At 42.2% G+C, this 19624-nt stretch overlaps 1 protein-coding gene across 1 annotated transcript in view; it reads left to right on the plus strand.

The window, feature by feature from the left end:
* The first annotated feature begins 9001 nt into the window (after positions 1–9001).
* Positions 9002–19624, plus strand: part of mpped2a (metallophosphoesterase domain containing 2a) — a 57080-nt gene continuing 46457 nt past the window's right edge. The window contains exons 1-2 of the mRNA XM_070905431.1: positions 9002–9223; positions 11802–12098. Coding sequence (XP_070761532.1) covers positions 11986–12098 — 113 coding nt within the window. The 5' untranslated portion in view covers positions 9002–9223; positions 11802–11985. The remainder of the gene's footprint in view (positions 9224–11801; positions 12099–19624) is intronic.

Genomic DNA, 19624 nt, shown 5'->3' on the forward strand with positions numbered 1-19624 from the left:
GCACTTGGTCATTTGGCTGAATGTGGAGATGGGCCACACCCCCTTGTGGAGGTGTGATTGTGCCTGATACTGGATTGGGGGGGGGGGGTTGTTCTTCAAAGCAGACATTTTGACTTGTCCAAAAGTTAGGACCCACGAAGACTTCGAATCATGTGAGATCGCAACAGTACGTTGGGTGGCAGAGCTCAGTGCCAACCCTAACTGATGCTGGATTTCTGAGGCCAACGTTCATATCGATGGCCGAAGCGCAAAACGCAGAAAAAGTGGGGAAAAACCTCCTATGTTCACTTTGCGAGGCACTAATATCTAGTCGGTATTGTTAACACATAATATAGCAATATAGTCCCAAAACAGTGTATTATGTATTGGGTATCCTTAACAAATAGCATTCTGCAAGAAAACAACAAGGTTTTTTTGGTTTCTCAAAAAAGTGCATTTTTCAGATAGGAGGTTTTGCTCTTCGGCCATCGATATGAAGTATATATATATATACGTAATATATAATAAAATATGTAATAGTGATATATCCATCGATATTTGTTTTTCAACATAAGCAAAACTTTTTTAGTGAGGATTCCTTAAATTTGGCTGTTAAAGAGTTAATGGTATATATCTTTATCTTTGGCCTTTCTGTGCTGCAATCTCTTCTTACCTACTATACCAACTGACATACACACTGATATATCCGTTAATGTCAGCAGATAATATCTCTAATAACATTGGGATCATGTGATTATAATATAATCCTGTGTACATGCGTGTTCACCAGTATTTCACCAGTATTTAGTAAGTGTTGTGTGAACACAAAGTGGTGAAGATTTCTGTTTTCCGTTTACTTGCGTGTTTCATCCATTTACATATGTTTACTTCGGCTGCGGTGCGTTGAACTCTCCCGGCCACCCGACGGCAGGGGAGATGAGGGATGTTTGACCGGAAGAAGGGGGAGTTCAGCAGATTGACAGACATTGAAATGAGTCACACAGCAACAATCAAATGGGTTTTCGAAGCAGTTGTGGGGTAAAATGAGAGGCCCAGCGTGAGACCGCATCGCCTGGCTTTTCAATCAGACTCGCTTCCTATCTCACCTGTTCAAGCATAATTGTAACACACACACACACAGAATGTCAGATTACACAGCAGGGTCTACCTCTCTTTTTTTTCTCTCTCTCTCTCTCACACACACACACACACACACACACACACACACACACACACACACACAGAAATCACTTGCCAGGATCATTTCGCACGTCCTCGGTGGGAAACCCCATCAACTTTCCCAGCAGGGAACAGAGCAATGAAACACATCCCAGACCATCCTACCCGCCCGGCTCACACACACACACACACACACACACACACACACACACACACACACACACACGTACACTGCGGATACATTTACTCAGAGAGGTAGTAGGTTATCAGAGTCCAGCGTTGTGGCCACACTCACTGCACGCCACACAGGGATGCAGCATGCTGCGGGAGGCTACGCATTCACCTCTTCTAAGGTCTGAAACAAGGAATGCCAAATGGCTCCCTCAGCTAAAACTCATTCAGATCGCCTCTGATAGCAAATACAGGACGGACACTTGGCATTCAATGTGCTGTAAAATAAATATGCTAACAACATGCTTGCGCTTCTGATGTTCAGTTTACTTTGTTCTGCACCCACTTTCTTTTAAGTAGCCGTATCAAATTCAGATAATGGTGCAATCTATTCCCCAGAATGCCTTGGCAATATCCTGTAGAAGCCACAAATGAATATGTGGCGTTAATTGGAACCACTTTTCTGAGGAAATGCTGCTTCCGAGCACAGTTTTCTTCTTGGAAGGACTACTGTGTCAAAGTGGACGAGCATGTTTCCCTGATAGTGGTAGTTTCAAGTCCAGAAAGAAAGTGTGAAGGATTCCTTTCTGACTCAAAACCCTGGATGTAATAAATCAGCAGGATACAACACGACGAATCAGCCTTGCTATCAATTTGTCCCAGTGGCCAGCCACAGTACTGCAACTAAAAGATCGGACTGGCTTTCCATTTCTTTTAACCCTGTCTCCTAGAAATAATGTTTATACATTTTTCCCCCCAATTACGTTGCTGACAAACGCAATTGCAGCGTTCAAACAAACAAACAAACAAACGCAATTCATGTCACTTTCTCTGTATTAAAACTAAGACCATGATCTTTCCCTAACCTCAACTAAGTTCTGTGAGTCCCTAAACATAACCATCACAAAGTTTAATAATGCTGCTGCCGCTCGGAGTGGATATTGTATCACAACATCGGATATTTTGCCAAAAAACAAATGAAATACATCCAGGGGAGCAGCTCGGGGGTGAACAGATCAGAGAACAGATCAAAAGCAGATGCACATTACAGTTTGCTCACAGTCCCACCGTGCAATGCGTGACCTTTGTTAGGCGTGAAAATTGCAGTTAATTTATGCTACATGTGTTGATGATGATTCATAAGTGTTTGAGGTCTCAATTTATTACACACTAAAAAACAAGCTATTGAGTGTGTATTTTGAGGGGACGAGTGAATGAGTAACCATGGGAGTGATTTCAGGCACAGCACAGTTCCCATAATACATCCACACTCACATACAACACAACTGTATCTCAAGGCTGCGTTACATTCATGTCTATTGAGGCTGCCATCTCTGGAAAAAAATGGCAAAATGGCAGGTCCAGAAAGAAGCCTCGCCTCTTTTGTGCTGCTAGTACTGACACCAAAATCTGACATTTATTGTTGTGGTTTTTCACTGAAGATTTTTCTGCTATCAGACTCCACAGTGGCTGCAGGAAAATACATCATCGTGGCATCAGATTGTTTGCATTTCATTTATCCCCAGGAGAAACAGAAGTAGACCAAACAACAAAGTGGACACAGAAATGCACAGTGCGTGCCCGCCGTCTGATTTAATGTTTCAGGGTGAAATTTTCCTGTAATCTCGTCTTTCCAGCCTGTTATTCACATTATTTTGCCTTTTCCCTTCTCCACTGAGTGTACCCCCCCCCCCCCCCTCCCCTCTCTCTGCTCTTGTCGGGTTCATTGTCTTTTATCTGATGTCTCTGCCCTCTTTCTGTCGCTCTGTTTTCTGGGTGATTCTCAGTGTTTAGAAGTTCAGCCCTCACTGCCCGACCAGCTGACCTGCTGACATGCTTTTATCCCGTCGTTATTCTCTCCTTTTTCCTCTCACTCCCTGCCTGACCATCAGAAACAAGTGTAATGGTGAACCAAGCACACATAAACACACACAAACACACACACGTTTCTACATTATATCTTCGTCAGGTAATATTGAACATTGAACCAAGGTGTAAATCAGGTCGAGCCAATAGACAATATGCACACGTCAAATTACTTACAATATTTAAAAAAACACAAAACTCAGAGATATCAATTCTATATCAATCACTTGGGTGCAATCAAATGCATGAAAAAACATCATCAGAATTTAGTGAGGTAGTAAATATACTGAGATCATACACATAGACAACATCTCAAACTGAGTTTGCGTAATATTTCTCATTTTTGTGGTAAACGTGTCTAAACAGTTCCTGTCATTTGTGCAAAAAGAACCCGAGTGAGATAGAAAATAGTTGGCTCACTGCTCGATGCAGTGTGAGTATTATGGAGATTTATAAATTCAGTGTGGGCAAGTTGGGTTGGATGTGCACACTACAGCATTTCAGTAGTTCCATACTGTATACTAATCGTCATAGCCTTCTGTTTTTGCTGTATATAAGGAAATGAATCAAGATGTGTGCCAGCAAACATCAATCAGACGGCTATACTGTCATTAAAGTTAACAAAAGTAAAGCCAAATGTTTTTTCCTTCAATACTTGTTCTTTGTTTTTGCTCTCCGAACATCTGAGATGTTGTTTGAGGTGCCACAGCATGGTCAAAAAAGCACATTCAAACTTTTGATCCGCAACACCGACATCCTTTAGAAGCAGTGTGTCGTAGGGAATCCGGATACAACATACGAACATTTAGGCTTTGAGTCGTGGCTTTGCAGACGAGGGTTCTTGGCAAACACGAGCAGAGGACGGGGAAAGTTACCACGGCGATAAAAAGTCGACAGTGGATTAATTGCGAGTGTAGGTGTTCAGGTCGTCACCTGAAACGAGCAGGAGCCACTTCAGCCGAGGACTGAGTGCAATCCAGTGTTGTCCTCTTCTGAACTCCAGCTAATCAATTAACGTGATTTAATACACAGTCACTCCACATGGAGGCCAGCGTGGCTCAGTGTTCTCCTAATTTATACTGTATCGACCGTTTCACACACACACACACACAGAGAGAGAGAGAGCGAGAGAGGAGGTGGAGGCAGGCAGATTGTGTTGAATGGTCGGGGGTAAATCTGGATCTCTGGGGGAAATTAAGTGATTGTTTTGCTTTTACAGTTTAACATTGCTAAAGTTTAAAGGGCTGGAAAGAACAGAGACGGAGAGCAAGCGAGGCAGAGAGAGGCTGACTCAGAGACCTCTCCTGTGAGCCTTCGTCCAGCCTTTGGCATAGAAAGTGAGCCTGCATATTACTCAGTCTATCACAACACAGCAGGAGAATGGGAGGAGAATTAATACACTTGGCTTTCATGCCAGTGTGCTCTGTCTTCGCCTTTCTTCTCCCCTACACTGCTTGCTCTCTCTTTCTCTTCAAGCTCCGCTGGACAAAAGCACTTTGTGTGCTAATAAAATTAACTCGTATATAGCTTCTTTTTTTTTCTTCCCTAGCTGATAACAACCAGGCAAAAAGAAGAGAACTTGAATCTTGAGATTGTATTCAGTTTTTCTGTTCATTTCTAAACACACGGCTGGTGCCGGCGGCAGCTCGGTCCTCAGAGTGCTGCCGAGGCTCAGGGGCAAACATTTTTTGTCTGTGTGCATTTCAATGACATAAACAGTATCTAGCCTGCCATACCCTCAGCAACCATCTATCTGCCTCCCATAAATCTGAATGACATTAACATTTAAAAAACCCAACTCCTGCCTGTCTGCGGATGGACCTCTGAGACAGACAGGCCTCCGTTTTATTTATCCACATGGCAGGCAGGCAAGACAGGCATTGCCACAGACAGGCATAAATCTGTGCAGGTTAGAGCCGCTGAACCGCCTCGGCCGGCAGGTTAAGTGAATATCACCCTCTGCCTCCTGCAGGAGCTCACACTCCTATTTCCCACTCCCATTAAATATGTGTTTCATTTCTGCCTTATTTGGATGGAAAGCCATTTTACCCTCTTTTATAGAAGGTCATAAAATATATAGTGTTTTTTTTTTTAATGCTCTGCATAACATTTACATTTTCTATTGTATAAATGTGATCGCCGCGACACCAGGCTGAATAAAACATTCATGGCAAAAGCCATTTCTTCTGTGACATTTGGTCCCCTATCTATCATCAGTTTTCTATATGCAGCCAGGAGAACAAACGCTGGTCAAATGTTTAAATGTGGCCTCTCCACATAAAATTCAAACACTGCTTTCACATTAACACCCGCTGGCTAGTAGATGGAAATGCTTTTTTTTTTTGCGCAGATAAGAGAAAAGTCAAATGGAAATGACTCGCAGGGCTGTTGTGGCAGTGGGGAGCGTGCTGATGGGTCCGGGAAATTGAAGCATGTCAGTAAAATTAGAAAAAGCCAGCTCTGCCTCAACTGGCAGACATGTAAATGTGACAGAGCCCCTCAGATGAGTCCATTATGGACCGTCCCACGCAGCCTTTTCTCATCAAAAATCCCATCAGTGTATTAAAAGGTATATAGCCTTGGCACTGACAAATTAATTCTTTCTTTCTTTCTTTTTTTTTCTCCCCCCCAGACTGATTTGAATCAGTGCTGAACTCAGTGATGGGCGGCAATTCAATACTATCAATTCATCCCACTTCTGCAGGAAAATATCCCACAGAAAAATGGAAATTATTTATTGTAATACAATTGTGTTTTCTACATCAATGATCAAATATTGTACTGTTAAGATCAGGAAAATATCAGTTTTATCATATTTGGACTGTACCTGCATGGGTGATCTGGCACAGGGCTGAAACATTAACAGGAAGTGACCATTTTTATGCCTCTCGTACGTACAGTAAGACCCAATATTCCTTTACTGTGCTTTCATTTCATTCAAGTGACTTTGTATATAGCAGGTTTAACATTTCAGGAAAAAAACAAAAAACAGAACGTACACTGTTTTCCTGTTTTATCAGAAATATGCGGTAATATTCAGTAAAAACGTTTTACAGGATTAAGGGATTACAGCAGAGTGGAGCGAAATGAGCGCTGTATGTATGAACTAATAAACAGAGTCAATTTTCATCTGACGGTAAGTAAGTGATCAAGTGTGGTGATGTTAGGAAATAATGGACAAGGAGCAGATGAACACCCGAGGAGAAGAAGAGGGGTGGCATTTGCTCCTAATAGAGGATTATTTTCTGTATCAGGACAGCTTGGAGACCAATATTACATTTATACCATGGTCGCTCGGCAAAGGAAGAAAGCATTTAAATCATCATCCATTATTTAAAGTTTGTCTGTAGTCAGTTTAACCCACGATTAAATTGATTTCTCCAGCGAGTTATCTATGAATAGTTCCTGGAATCACTCCAGACCAAAGACAGACAGTTATCCAATTTCTGAGCACTTTAATGTTACTTAAAGACGTTTCCTCAAATACCTTCCAATTTCTTTAAGACAAACTCCTCTGCATCCAATCTTATTGGCAACACAGGCTAATTTTGAGGCTCCCTTTTTGACCACAGAGTAGTCTACTATCAGACTTCTTCCTTCACAAAGATAGTTGACGCACTAAAAGCTGTACTCCACTTGCAGGGCTTTGACTACTGAAAGCTAACTGAGAGTAAAACTGAAGCTGGTCATGACAGATGTACCACTATAAACGTCTCATTCACGTTCACGTTTATTCATTCTGTGCACATGTGATGCACGTGTGGAGGACAGTTGTGAATGTGCAGTAGACACGACGCGTCATTAACTGCGATGGAGCGATTGGGACACTTCCATTTTTAAGAAGTGGACAAATAAACAATAAATTGCAGCTGGCACGTTTACGTCATCTGAACTGTGATTGAATTATCAATCAAATCTACAGGCAAATTCAATTCAAACCATCCAACACCTTAGGATCTCTCACCTGGAGAGGAAAACTGGAGTGGTGTATGACATTATTACCATCCCTAGAAATCATGGATAAAGGTTTTATTTGCTGACACTGTAAAATACAAGTTGCATTGTACTTCAAATACAGGACACCTCATTTTGAAATGAACCTCTGTCACTAACAAACTAATAAACGTCAGGGCTGCACACTGTGAGAAAGAAACATTTGGAAAAGATTTAAAAAAAAATGTATATCAGTTAGACTCGAGTACATTTGTTCATTTGAGAAAATATAGTACTTTTCAACACTTGTGAGCGAGACCAACTTTCTCCCAGACTTCATATATAATTTAGAGAATTGATAATCAACGAGTTAAACCCTGATGATCAGGATGCTGTTTTTACACCCGCTCATCCAAGTTTTCCCAGTTTGGAAACTGTGCTGCCCCATTTCAGGTTGTGTGAAGGGCTCCCTCAGGTACTCATTAGTATTGTTTACTTGTGAACCCAAAGGGGCCGTGTTGTCTTCTAATCATAGATTTTACAACACCTTCTACACTCTGGCACCATTTTTCCACACATCTGTGATCTGATGAGGAAATATTCCAGGTCAACATTAGCACTGAATTAACGTACGGCGTTTCAGTATGGGAACTCGACGCTCGATAAACAGAAAGCTCAAGTCTGTGGTGTTCAGATGCCCCAGTTATTTCAATATTAATTTAAAAATGCATCTATTGTATCAGGATTTCACTGCTACTGTCCATCATGACAAAGACAATCAATTAGTTTCAGCATGCGTGCTGGTTTACAAATGAGGCGGTGTATGCTGAGTTCAAGGTGCAGCGACCAAAATATTGAATACTGCATAAGATTTCATGGGATGAAATCAATAACCTTCTTATTATACCATGGCACGAAGCCTCAGAGCCTGAAGTAAACCAACCACAATGACACATTTCCTCAGAGCCAACAGAAGACACACAAAGACGAAGGACACCGAGGGAAAACTGTCAATTTAGGAGCCTGGGTGGATGTCTCTGTTCTCAGTGTCTCCAGGAAGACACAAGTAATCAGGGGGAAGGATGCTGAAGGGTTTGCTTGGGGGTTGTTTGTCTAATTTGAGAACTCAAACCTCATGCATGGATTTTTTGAACAAAAAGAAAAGTAAGGCAAATAAGGCCAGAAGAGGACATTTAAACCGATTTGGTAGTTTCTAATGAGGCTCTCTTTATAAAGGGTTTATAAGATGTAACTAATGGCTTTATTAATGGCTGATAAATCATTTACAAATCATTAGTTATTATTTACAATGTATTGCTTATAAACACTGTATGAATGTGTATTATCAGAAAGGGGCGCTATTATTTCATCAAAAGTGAAAATATGTGTTCATTAGTATTTTTTGGTTTTATTAACTAATATTTATTTCAAGGCAACGCCCCCTGCTTAAACGAGTCAAGTCGCTGCTGTGTGTTAAGTGTATCTCAACTGGAGCGTGTTATTTCCGACAGCAAGTGAATGCAGCACGGTGGAAGAGCGGGACTGCGCGAGCGCCCTCCTCCCCCTCCTCCTCCTCCTCTTCCTCCTCCTTTCCCTCCCGCCCTCTCGCGCGTGTGCCCGCCGGTAAGGGCGCGCGCACGGGAGGTGGCGGGGGGTTGTGCTCGCTCTTGCTCTCGCTGCTCTCTGACCCCAGTGGCAACTCCGACTCACTGCACTCCGGCTCCCCCTCCGTCAGACCGAGGCTGCTCTCTCTCCGTCTCTCTCCCTGTTGTCTGTCAGTGTCTCTCGCCCTGCTCTCCGGCTCTCTCTCTTTCTCTCTCTCTCTCTCCCTCTCGCTCTCTTGTCTGGTTTCTTTCCACAGGAGCCAGCCGAGGTCCCGCCGGGTCGAAGGTTCTGCCCTACCCGCCCAGACTGCCGCAACCCCCGGACGGCCGCGTACGAACCTGCCCGCTCCCCCTGTTGCTGCCGCATGGACCCGCGTCCCTCCACCGCTGCTGCCGCCGCCGCCGCCGCCGCCGCGTAGAGGGCGACCCCGACCCGACACTCTTTCTCCGGCCAGATAAAAAAACGCACACAAAAACCCCACACGACGAAGGTAGAGCAACCTTTCCGCTTTGCTTTGAGAACCGGAGAGGGAGGGAGGGTAGAGAGAGAGAGGGGAGACGGGGAGGGAAGAAAAAAAAAAGAAATTCCTGACACAAAGCCGTCGGTTGAAAGGTGGCTTGTCATTTACGAGGACGAGCAAGAGGTTAGCGCGGCGGGGCTGTGACACTGACCACCTTTTGGCCGTGTTTTTTTTTTATTATTCCAGGAGCAGAGTTCAGGATCGCACGGAGCTTTTCTTTTTGTGTACATTTCTGCAGGCGGCGGTGTTCACAGCAAGCGGCGCATAGCACACATCGTGTGTATGCATGGGTATCAGAGAGGGTCAATTTGTTCGCCTTCACCCACTCCTGCTTACCGGAGTGATTTCTACGCGTGAAGTTAGCTATATGGTGTGTGTCGGTGCTCTGTAGGTGTATTCACCGACAGGACTGACAGCGCGCGTGTGTGTGTGTGTGTGTGTGTGTGTGTGTGTGTGCACCGCCGTTACAGAGAAGCAGCTCAGCGCGAAGCTACAGCCTGCATAATAAAAAAAAAATCCACTGCCAGGGCAGGTTTTAGCAGGCTAAGCTAGAGAGCTAGTTGCTGCTACTGTAGCCATAAGGTAGAGACAGACAGGCGAGCAAGGCGAGTTTCAGCAGCCTGACACACACACACACACACACACACACACAGACTGCACACGGCGAGGAGCCCGTGGAGCACGCTGCACACAAATCCGTCCTTAGTTTTTCGGCCTACATTTGCCCCCCCAAAAAAAAGCACATTTTTGCGAGAAGCAGTAGGAAGTTCAGGTTTTAGATTCTTCCTGGGGAGATTGCTGAGGTGAAGTGTGAGCAAACGCGTCTGACAGCTTTTAATTGAAGTGAAATTATATATATATATATGTATATATTTATTTATTTTTTAATTTTTTGAAGGCCCAGGAAGATCTGCAAACTTGTTTCTTGTGCAGCCAGCAGCAAGGACTCACTGGCGTTGGAATAATGTCATTTTAACTGTAAAAAAAAAACAAAAAGATAATAAAAAAGGGACTTGTAGTGTGTAGTGGAGCTGCTTTGACTCTTTTTACTTTTTTTTTTCCTAGGCTGGCATAAATCATTCTGACTTAAATTCATAGCACATATCATAGGAAGTAGCATCCGGCTGACCCAGAAAACACAAATCAATGCTTTTGTGAAAAATAGGACAGTTTTCATTTGGAAGGTTGTTTTGCTTTTTTAGATATTCAACAACTGTTTTTTTTTTTTTTTTCACTCACCACTGCATCACAGGATTTAACCATCAAGTGAACTCCAGAGCTGCTGATTACCCTCCCAAAAAAGAAAAATGACAGACTTGTTAAATTGAGGGCAATTTCTTCCTTTTTTTCCCCCACCCTCCTCCTCCTCCTCCTCCTTCTTCCTCTCGTGCTCCTGGCTGCATCAGGAGGTCTAGTATAAAAAGCCTGTCAAGCCCACAGTGGCCACTTTACTATCAGTCAGGGAGGTCAGACAGGAGGGAAGCTCAGGGTGCAAGAAGACACACACAGCGAACACACACACACACACACACACACACACACACAGCGAAGCCCGGTGAGTGAGCTCTGAAGATGCAAAAACACACACTTGTGCAGGATTTTAGCTGCTTTTCCTTCCAGATTTGTTTTTACCTGATTTTGTCTTTTATTGTACGGCTATGCGAAGATACCAGAGCAGTTCAGTTGGCGGATTAATTGTTGTTCATTTCAGAATTGGAGCACCAGACCTGGAATAACTAAAGCAGAACTTTGCCTTATTTTTGTGTGTTTTTTCGGGGGTAATTGTCAGCAGGGACTTGGACATGTTTTGTGCATGCATTGTGAGGAATTTCTTGTTTTATTGGAAGGCTTTTCAACAATTTGATCACCACCTGCAGTTTTTTTTCTTCCTGTTTTTGCTTGGTTTAATTTCAACAGGGTAATTGCCTTAGAGGCCATGCCTGCCGTCATATTTACATTTGAATATATTAGTTTGCATTTAAACCAACTGGGTTATGAGCAGCAATTAAAAATGTGCCTTCCAGATTGGAAATTGTCGCCTTAACAGTCCAGTGTTTTAGATTTTGAAATAATTTTTATTCTCATAACGAAATACCATATTGTTAGAAAAGGTAGAATAAATCTTCTAATTATGTTGATGTTGCCTCACTGCATTTTTCTAATTAGGATTTTTATGAAGAATGGTTTGATGAGCTTCTTCAAGAGTCCATTTCTTCCAAAAATCAAATTGTGACGCAGCAAAAGACAGTTTGTGCTCTCTGAAACCAAACAAGGAAACTAACTGCAGCATGCAGAATATATGAACATTGTGATTGTAAATTATTAGAAAAATGATCATCTCATTACTTGTTGTGTGTCCTGCTTCAACCCAGAGTCATTTTACCTCTTCAAGCCACCTGTTTTTGAGCAGTAAAAATGCATGAATTTATTCACGGAGGTTTTTACTTTCTTGTTATGTAAAAGACCTTCCTACTAGTGTACTCAGAAGTGTGTGCATGCCTTGCGGTCCTGTTTTGAAGCAGCTGATGTGTGTCTCCCGTCAGCGCAGACTGCAGCGTGTCGTGGTCGAGTCGGTCGGCTGGGTCGCTCCTCCTGCTGCTGCCCCTGCTGCCGCCGCCGCTGCTGCTGGGAGACTTCCTGGGCTTCTTGAGCGGCTCTGAAGGATGACCGCTGCACGGCTCGCTGCTGAATCCCGGTGAACGAACGGCGTCTCATGTCCAAACGGCGGAAGGATGGCTCATGGCAAAGTGACCATCACGGTGGACGAGTACAGCTCCAACCCCACACAGGCCTTCACACACTACAACATCAACCAGAGCCGCTTCCAACCTCCACATGTCCACATGTAAGTCTCACACACACACACACACACACTGTGGATCACCTGCCATGAGCTAGTAAACTAAAATCAGAATTATGAATATATTTTATACCTTCCGAAATAAATAGATGTGTTCATTAAACATGTCGTCCTGCCTGTTTTCAGTCTTTAATCAAATATGTAAGGACACATTTAAGACATGGAAAGTGTGAACACATACATTTTTTGTCTTGATTTATTTATTTTATTTCACCTTTTATGTTTTGGTGGTTTCAGGCTGATTTTATGTGAAGTTTTAAACAAATTTCAGAAGAATCAATAATCCGGGCTGTGGAGGGGAAAAAGAGCAGAAATTTAGACATTTTGAGGTGCAACAGGAAGCCAATCAAGAGCCGGTTTGATGCAGAGTCTTTGTTTATACTTTGATTTAATTGGCTCAAGCTCAAGAGGATGTACGGTGGCCAGTAAGGACAAACTTTTGAGAACAGGCCGTTTGAGGAAATTAAACATAACTGTTTGCAGTGAGTGTGGCAGGTGAACCATATTGTTTGAAACACCGGAGACAAATTGTGAAAACATGCATTTGCGCACACACTGACAACTGAATGCGTGTGACGCGGATGGCCCGCCGCTGTTCCCCCGTGGTCACTCTGTGAGACTGTTATCATTTGTGCCATGTTGTCATTGCGGTGCATGAACACTTTGTCCGCATTAGGGCGCCCTCTTTATTTATTTATCAGACCAGTTACTTAGCGTTGCTCTTGTCTGATGTGGTTACGCTCTGCCTCTCGTTAGTGGGTCAGAGCGCTGTGACCCGTCAGACCTCGCCACGCACACATCGTATTTTGCCTGCTTTGTGTCGTCTCCCAGTTACAGCAGTATTGAGTTTTCATAAAAGGTGTGTGACTGATTGTTGGTTGTGCTTGATTATTTTATATTCACTGAGAGTTGTTTAATAAGTTAACCTGCAGCAGGGACAGAAAGTGATCGAAGAAGAGCACCAGAGTGCTGCCTGTCTGCTGTTTTCGTTGTCATTATAGTGGTTTGTTTGTCACTTCAGTTTATTTTGCTCTATTCTTTATTGGGGTAAATTTTGGTTTGGCTGATTGACTTGGCAGATTCTTACTGCCTTTTCAATTTCTCTTTGGCATTGTCCATATTTCAGGTGCAACACGTAAAGATGGGAAAAATAATTTGCCAAAATAATTAAATGTGAAGCATGTTGGTGGTGGTTTTACGCTTCAGAAGAACTTGACGCTAATTGAAGTTGTAGAAAGTCACACGCTGAGCAGGCGTTAATGTGAGAAAATGGACACCATGCTCTAACCACAGAAGTGCCATTAGCCGTGTTTCCATAAACATTTTTGTGCGCACCGTATAGAAGCTGTGTCGAAGCACCAAATTTCAATAAAACTTCCTCAATTGCACAAAGTCGTTTTTAAGCTCGCTTGAGGTGGTTTTTGCCTGTTGATGGTATAAATGTATATGGAAACCTCCCGTAGATGGGTCACATGGTCAAGGCAACTTGTATTGTTTCCGGTAACCAACCTCTACTTCCTCTACTCTGTGTACAGCTATGCATAAACAGTTATCTATACCTCCAACTTCTGACGAAACTACGCTTTGCAACAAGTTAATTTGCAATTATTTGCTTGATCGAAAAGCGCCTGATATATATATATATATATATATATATCTTTTTTTTTTCATTCGCTTGATAATTGACTGGAAACACGGCTATTGTAGTCTTTGTTATAGACAGATTTGAAAGTTATCTAAATACTACACTGCAATTTTCAGGTTGTGATTTATAATTATATTGTTGAGGGTAAAAACACAGTTAAGCTCATAGCATTTCCATTGTTGTCCTTGTTAGAAAGCGACAATGGTGATTCCACAGACTGTCAAAATGGACTTATGACTGTTAAACAACCAGTTCTTTACCACGACTTTAAGACTGCTATCAGTTTCTTCTGTTCTAGTAAACAGCAGCAGTTTATAAAATAGATTTGTGCCCTTGAACCTCTCAGTCTAAAAGGAGCAACAGTAGTTGAGCTACAGCATCTCTTGTTGCATAATTATGGCACTCTCTCTGGTCAGGCTGAACTTAAAGATAAGATTGAAGTTAAAGTGGAATTCTCTTGTTTAACTGGCATTGATGAAATCATGAAGCAGACAGGAGACACTGTAAAGTCTTTTCACGCAGTCCTGCGTCCTGATCAGAGATCAGGTTGCGCGTGTGCTCAGATCATTGTGTTGCGTCGAGGTGGAAGGGAAGTGGCATCTGCATCGAGTTGAACCAAAGGCGGCCGGCAGGTTTGACACTCAGAACAGGAGTTTATTTTACACGACGTGCCGGAAATGGAGATCACGCAGACATATAAACGTCATAAGGGAGACACTTTTAGGTAAATGTCAGATAAATTAGAGCTGGAGGAGGATTTGGGCAGCAGTTTAAGATCTGTGCAGACTGAAAAGCCAAACAGCCGCACTCCCTCACTTTGGTGAGCAACAACATCTGGCAAAGGGGTTGTTTTTTTTTTTTTTTGTTTACCTCAAACATTCAGATTCCCACAATTCTGTCTGGATAATCATGCTTGTGTAAACAGGATTATTTTGGGGAGGTTGGTTAAATTATGGAATCATGTAAACAGCTAAACGGCACTCCTACCTTCCTCCCGGTGTTGCCAGTGTTCACATTATTGTGCCACTGTGTTGTTTTGGGATTCCTCAGCTGTGAGCAGGGCTGCCAGCACAACGAGCGTCGATGAATGTGGAAAAGGAGACGAGGTCACCTAGCAGTTTGTGTTACGTCAGTCCATTTTAATGGTTGACAAAGACGGCAATAAATCAGGCCAAATGCTTCAATATGAATCAAGGTTAACACATGCCAGACAGCACAGGATTCACCAGAACAGTTTCTAGTTTGATGTTTGAAGAGGGTCCCCTTAAATTGTGCCTGTTTGACAAGGAAAATAATAGATAGTGCAAACAATATTTTCAGGCTCTAAAACATGACAGAATGACCTCTGCAAGGTTCCATTTTTGCTGAAATTTCACTGCTTATTTTTGGATTTATTGTTATTTCAGGCTTCTGTGATTGACGTTGACAGGTTTTGTTTTCAGTTCCCTGGAAAGTCTTTGTATGGTTTTTATTCTGCAGTATTTCACCAGTTGACCATAAGCGAAGGTCAGTGGGAGAAGCAGCAGAGAAACCTCACATAACCCGTCTTTGTAGGAAAATGGGAAACAAGCAAAGCGGGAAAAGAATGAATCTGCCTGATGTTTAAGAGGAAAATACTGACAATGCTTAAGTTTCTATAAGTGGATCGTCATCTGTCATCTGGAGACAGTTTAGTTTTATTCCAGATGACGACAAACAAGAGCAGATTGTGGATGCTGTTTGCCTTGTTAAAAAAAAAAAGGTAGCTGTTTATTAGTTGTATTTAGTGAAAAAAGATGTATTAAGAGTCAGACAGCAGGAGTGAAAACAAGGTTTTCTGTCTTCTGCTGGTCTGAGAAACACAGCAATGAAAGATAAAATCGTGACTGCTTCTTAAGGTGCAATAATGCAGTTAAACCCCCTGAAACTTGGAACATATAATCACAATGTTTATCTAAATAATCAGTATAATCATTTTTTTGCACATATTGTACAGTCCTGCTGGTTTTTCCACCTCCACGGTGGTGGTTTTTTGGAGGTGAAGCCCCTGTAGGAAGGGGATGTGTTGAAGCCGTGGGGCCTCTTAGCAGATATGTGTTTGGATAAATACATTAGGCTGTTTCCTGGCTTCCACAGAGCCTGCAGTGTTTTACTCTGCCATTCTTAAACTCAGACTGGGAACCCCGGGATCACACACACACACACACACACTCCTATAAGCCCATCCCCCCGCTATGTTTAAGTGCTTATAGAATACGACCTCTGTTCTGGGAAAGTAAAGGCTTGTTTAGATTTGAGAGATAATGATCCGACTTGCTTAGGGGTTCTCTCTCACTGCATCCACAGTATTTGGACATAAATAAAGTTGTTGCTTCTCTGAAAGCAAAGAGAGAAAAATAAAATCTCAAGTGAGGGGTTTGCCTCCCTTTTTGAAATACAATCCCCGCTTTAATGTTTTTTTCCCCCCCTACATAGGATATTTAGATTTCTGTGATGGAGTACAGCAGCGCCTTTTGTGTGGTGTGGAAAGTATCGCTCTCTGAACCACATATGAAAACATGCGTGTAGAGCATGTACACACTCAGACTGACAAGCACACACACACACACACACACACACACAGTGGCAGTTACAGGCTAATGCTCAGGAACGTGACCCTGAAGTCAAAGTGGGCTTTCTTCGGAGCATGGGACGTCTCTGTCTGTCTGTAACTGAGCGACAGACTCAGTCCAGCCCTGTTTGTGTCTGGTTTATTTTTCTACGCCGTCTGTGTTTTGTTTTGTTTTGTTTTTTTTCCTCAGCCCCCTCATCGTCGTCTCGCGAAATGAAATGCTCAGCAACTTGGAACATATGCTTCGAGTTGGGACACTAATGGCTTCAAATCCAATTTGAGCAGGATCTGGGCCAGACTGCGGGAAGGCCAGACACACAGATGCAGACAAACTGACAGAGAGTTGAAACTAAAAGGACTGTAGACTGGAGATCTGGGGGTGGTTTTCAAGATTTCTGTGAGCCCTAAAATAGTCTGAAAAAGTCTTTTTTTGGACTCCAGAAAAAGGTTAGCTAGAATATTTTCATAGACACAATTGAACTTAATTGCTCCTAACATTTAATTTCCTGGGACCGTATATTCAAAGCTTCAAAAAATGATGTTTTCAAAGAATTTCCTCCCAGAATTAAATCCCAGTAAGCCTGCAACTAAAGATTATTTCAGTTTTTTCAATTGATCGATCGAAAGTGGCCATTATGATTTTTCAGAGCTCAAGGTGACGTCTTCAAATAGTCTGTGTTGTCCTGCCAACCAGGACAAAACTGAAATATATTCAATTTACAATGATAACTGAAAACTGAAGGCAGCAAATCCTCACCTATGAGAATCTGGAAAGAGCAAAATGTTGTGCATTATTCTTTTGATAAATGACAATCATCAAAATTGTCTGCAATTTATTATTAATCAACTGATTGTTTCAGCAGACATCTATAAAAGTTATTAATTAAAAAGTTTAGCGGTTCTGCTAATATGAAATATTGTTCAAAGTGAGTAGGAAAACTTGGACGTACCGTAGTTTGTTAAACAGAAGAAAAACGGCTGCAGTGGAGGGAGAAAAGCCACGTTCGACTTTACAGGGATGATGCTGTTTGTGGTTGATCTTGATCGCAGATGTGTTGGCATTTCTCACTGGATGACTTAACTGCATTACGCCATTAACGCCTTTAGAGTGTTAATTTATGTAATTCCTGCAGGATGTGCACACCATGCAAGCCAACAAAACAGAGTCAGTGGAGAAAGCCGACTTCCCCGGTGCTGCCAGGGTCCGTGACGGGACACGACCCGGAGAGAGCAACCCGGTCCACCAAGTCCTTTCCAGTCCTCGCCAGTGTTTCTCTAAATGGCATCTAAATTGGGACTCTGCTGAGTTAAGAGCTGTCAGAGCGTTCTGTTCTTTTTAGTTTCACAGTCTGTTTTTGCCACCAGGTTTGTTTTTGTATTTCAGGTTTTAAATCAGTCTGAAGTTCAATTCCAAGTTTTGTCAACAGGGTGTTGAAAAGCAGTAAATCCATCTTTAGAAAACCTACAGATATCCTGTGCTGATGAAGTGACTGTGGGATCTAAATTTGATGTTTCCACTAGAGCTGGGACATTTTTGAAAAGTTTCAATACCTGTGTTAACATAAGAAATTTGCCTAAATGAAACACAATACAATTAGCAAAATTATGATTTAAATATGGTGAAATAATAAGTAAATAACTCTAAGAATTTTTCAGTACTGGACTATTTTTGAGACACATTTTGATTGGTACTCTGAAATAATTGAGGCGGCATAACGAGCCATAGTTTCTGCATGAACGAGATGTTTGGACAGAACTTATCCTGAAGAGGATTTAAAGAAGACTATATATCAAGGATGGATTGGCACTTGGATATCAAAGCACACAAATGTTGTGAACGTCCTCTGCCTAGTCCGTTATTTTGTATATTGGTACACCTCGGAGTGTATTATCACTCTTATACCATAGCCACTCACCACAAGCAAAAAAATGAGTGGTTACATTATCATAGTTGTTTTTTATGTGTTTGTAGTAAGTACTTTTCACCAGTAAGAGTGAACTGGTAACGTCACACTAAGCAGAAATACAGTTGTTGTGGTCACCTGATTTTAAAACGGTGTAAAAACAGTTGAGTGGAACAATGTGGACACTTAGCAGCCAATCAGAAATGTGTGTTTTCCATGACACAGAGGCATCACTTGTAAAAACAGCGGAGAGGCTGCATCCTGAAAACATACACTGTTCAAATCGAGACACCTGAGCTCAATACGTTCATTTTATTTTCTCAGAAATGGAAATTCTTTAAACCAAAAAAAAAAAATCCACATTCAACGAACTCCTTCTCCTGCAGATGCCTTGTTAATTATTCCCGCCTTCTGAATAATTGAGGAGCTCGTAAGTATGAATCATTTAATGACGCAGCCGCCTGCATCCATGCACGTGGAGGCTGGAAACGGCACCAGAAGAAAACGGCCCTCACACGTTAATTTTAACACCGTCCTGGTTTTTATTAATAAACTCCTTGCCGTATTTCCTCTTCTTAATATAGTGGAACTGTGCTGTAAATGTGGTCGAGGAAATTGTTTGGTAATATGATTTTATAAGATGTGTTTCTGCACAGTTAGAGGAGCAGCTCCAGTTTCTCGGCTGATGCTGTTATATATGTACACAATGAAAATCTAAATTTTTTTCGCAGTCACCGTTAATGAGTTTGTGTTTTGGAAGGAGGGAGGATGCTCAGCATGTTGAGTCACGTGACGGAGTAAGCCGGTCGAGGTGCTCGGATGATAATTAAACAAGACATTTCCATCTCTGTGTTGGTAATGGTAGATTTCCAGTTCGTGTAACTCCATTTTCAACACAAAATTGACTGTCCAAGTCGAGACCCTGTGTCTTTTCTTGTATCATGTTGTGGATGAACCAGTTAAACCTTGTTTACGCAAACCCTTCAGCAGCGGGGGTTACTTTGAAGAGGAAAAATGCTCAGATAATTGGCAATTTAATTGTGGAAAAATGTGTGACTTTCAAACTGAAATGTGGACATTTCTATAAAACTCCCTGTGTTGTCTAATTTACCGTTGAACACATCAGAAGTGTTGCAGTTTTTTCTCCTCCAGCGTTAGTTGCAGCTAATAGATCTTAGATAGAAACACAACAAAGAGGACTGAATGTTCCTCCTTTTCAAGCGGATCAGTGTTCGCTTCGTGTTCGGCTGTTAGGGACAACGAAGCTCTGCTGCGTTTCCACTCCTTCCACTTATTTTCTCAATTTGCTAAATATTGTCATCACAGCTATAAATAACATTTATCCGTCTTGGTTTCGAGAAACGGTAACTAT

The sequence above is a fragment of the Enoplosus armatus genome, chromosome 1 (assembly GCF_043641665.1).
Source record: "Enoplosus armatus isolate fEnoArm2 chromosome 1, fEnoArm2.hap1, whole genome shotgun sequence".
Taxonomy (NCBI): domain Eukaryota; kingdom Metazoa; phylum Chordata; class Actinopteri; order Centrarchiformes; family Enoplosidae; genus Enoplosus; species Enoplosus armatus.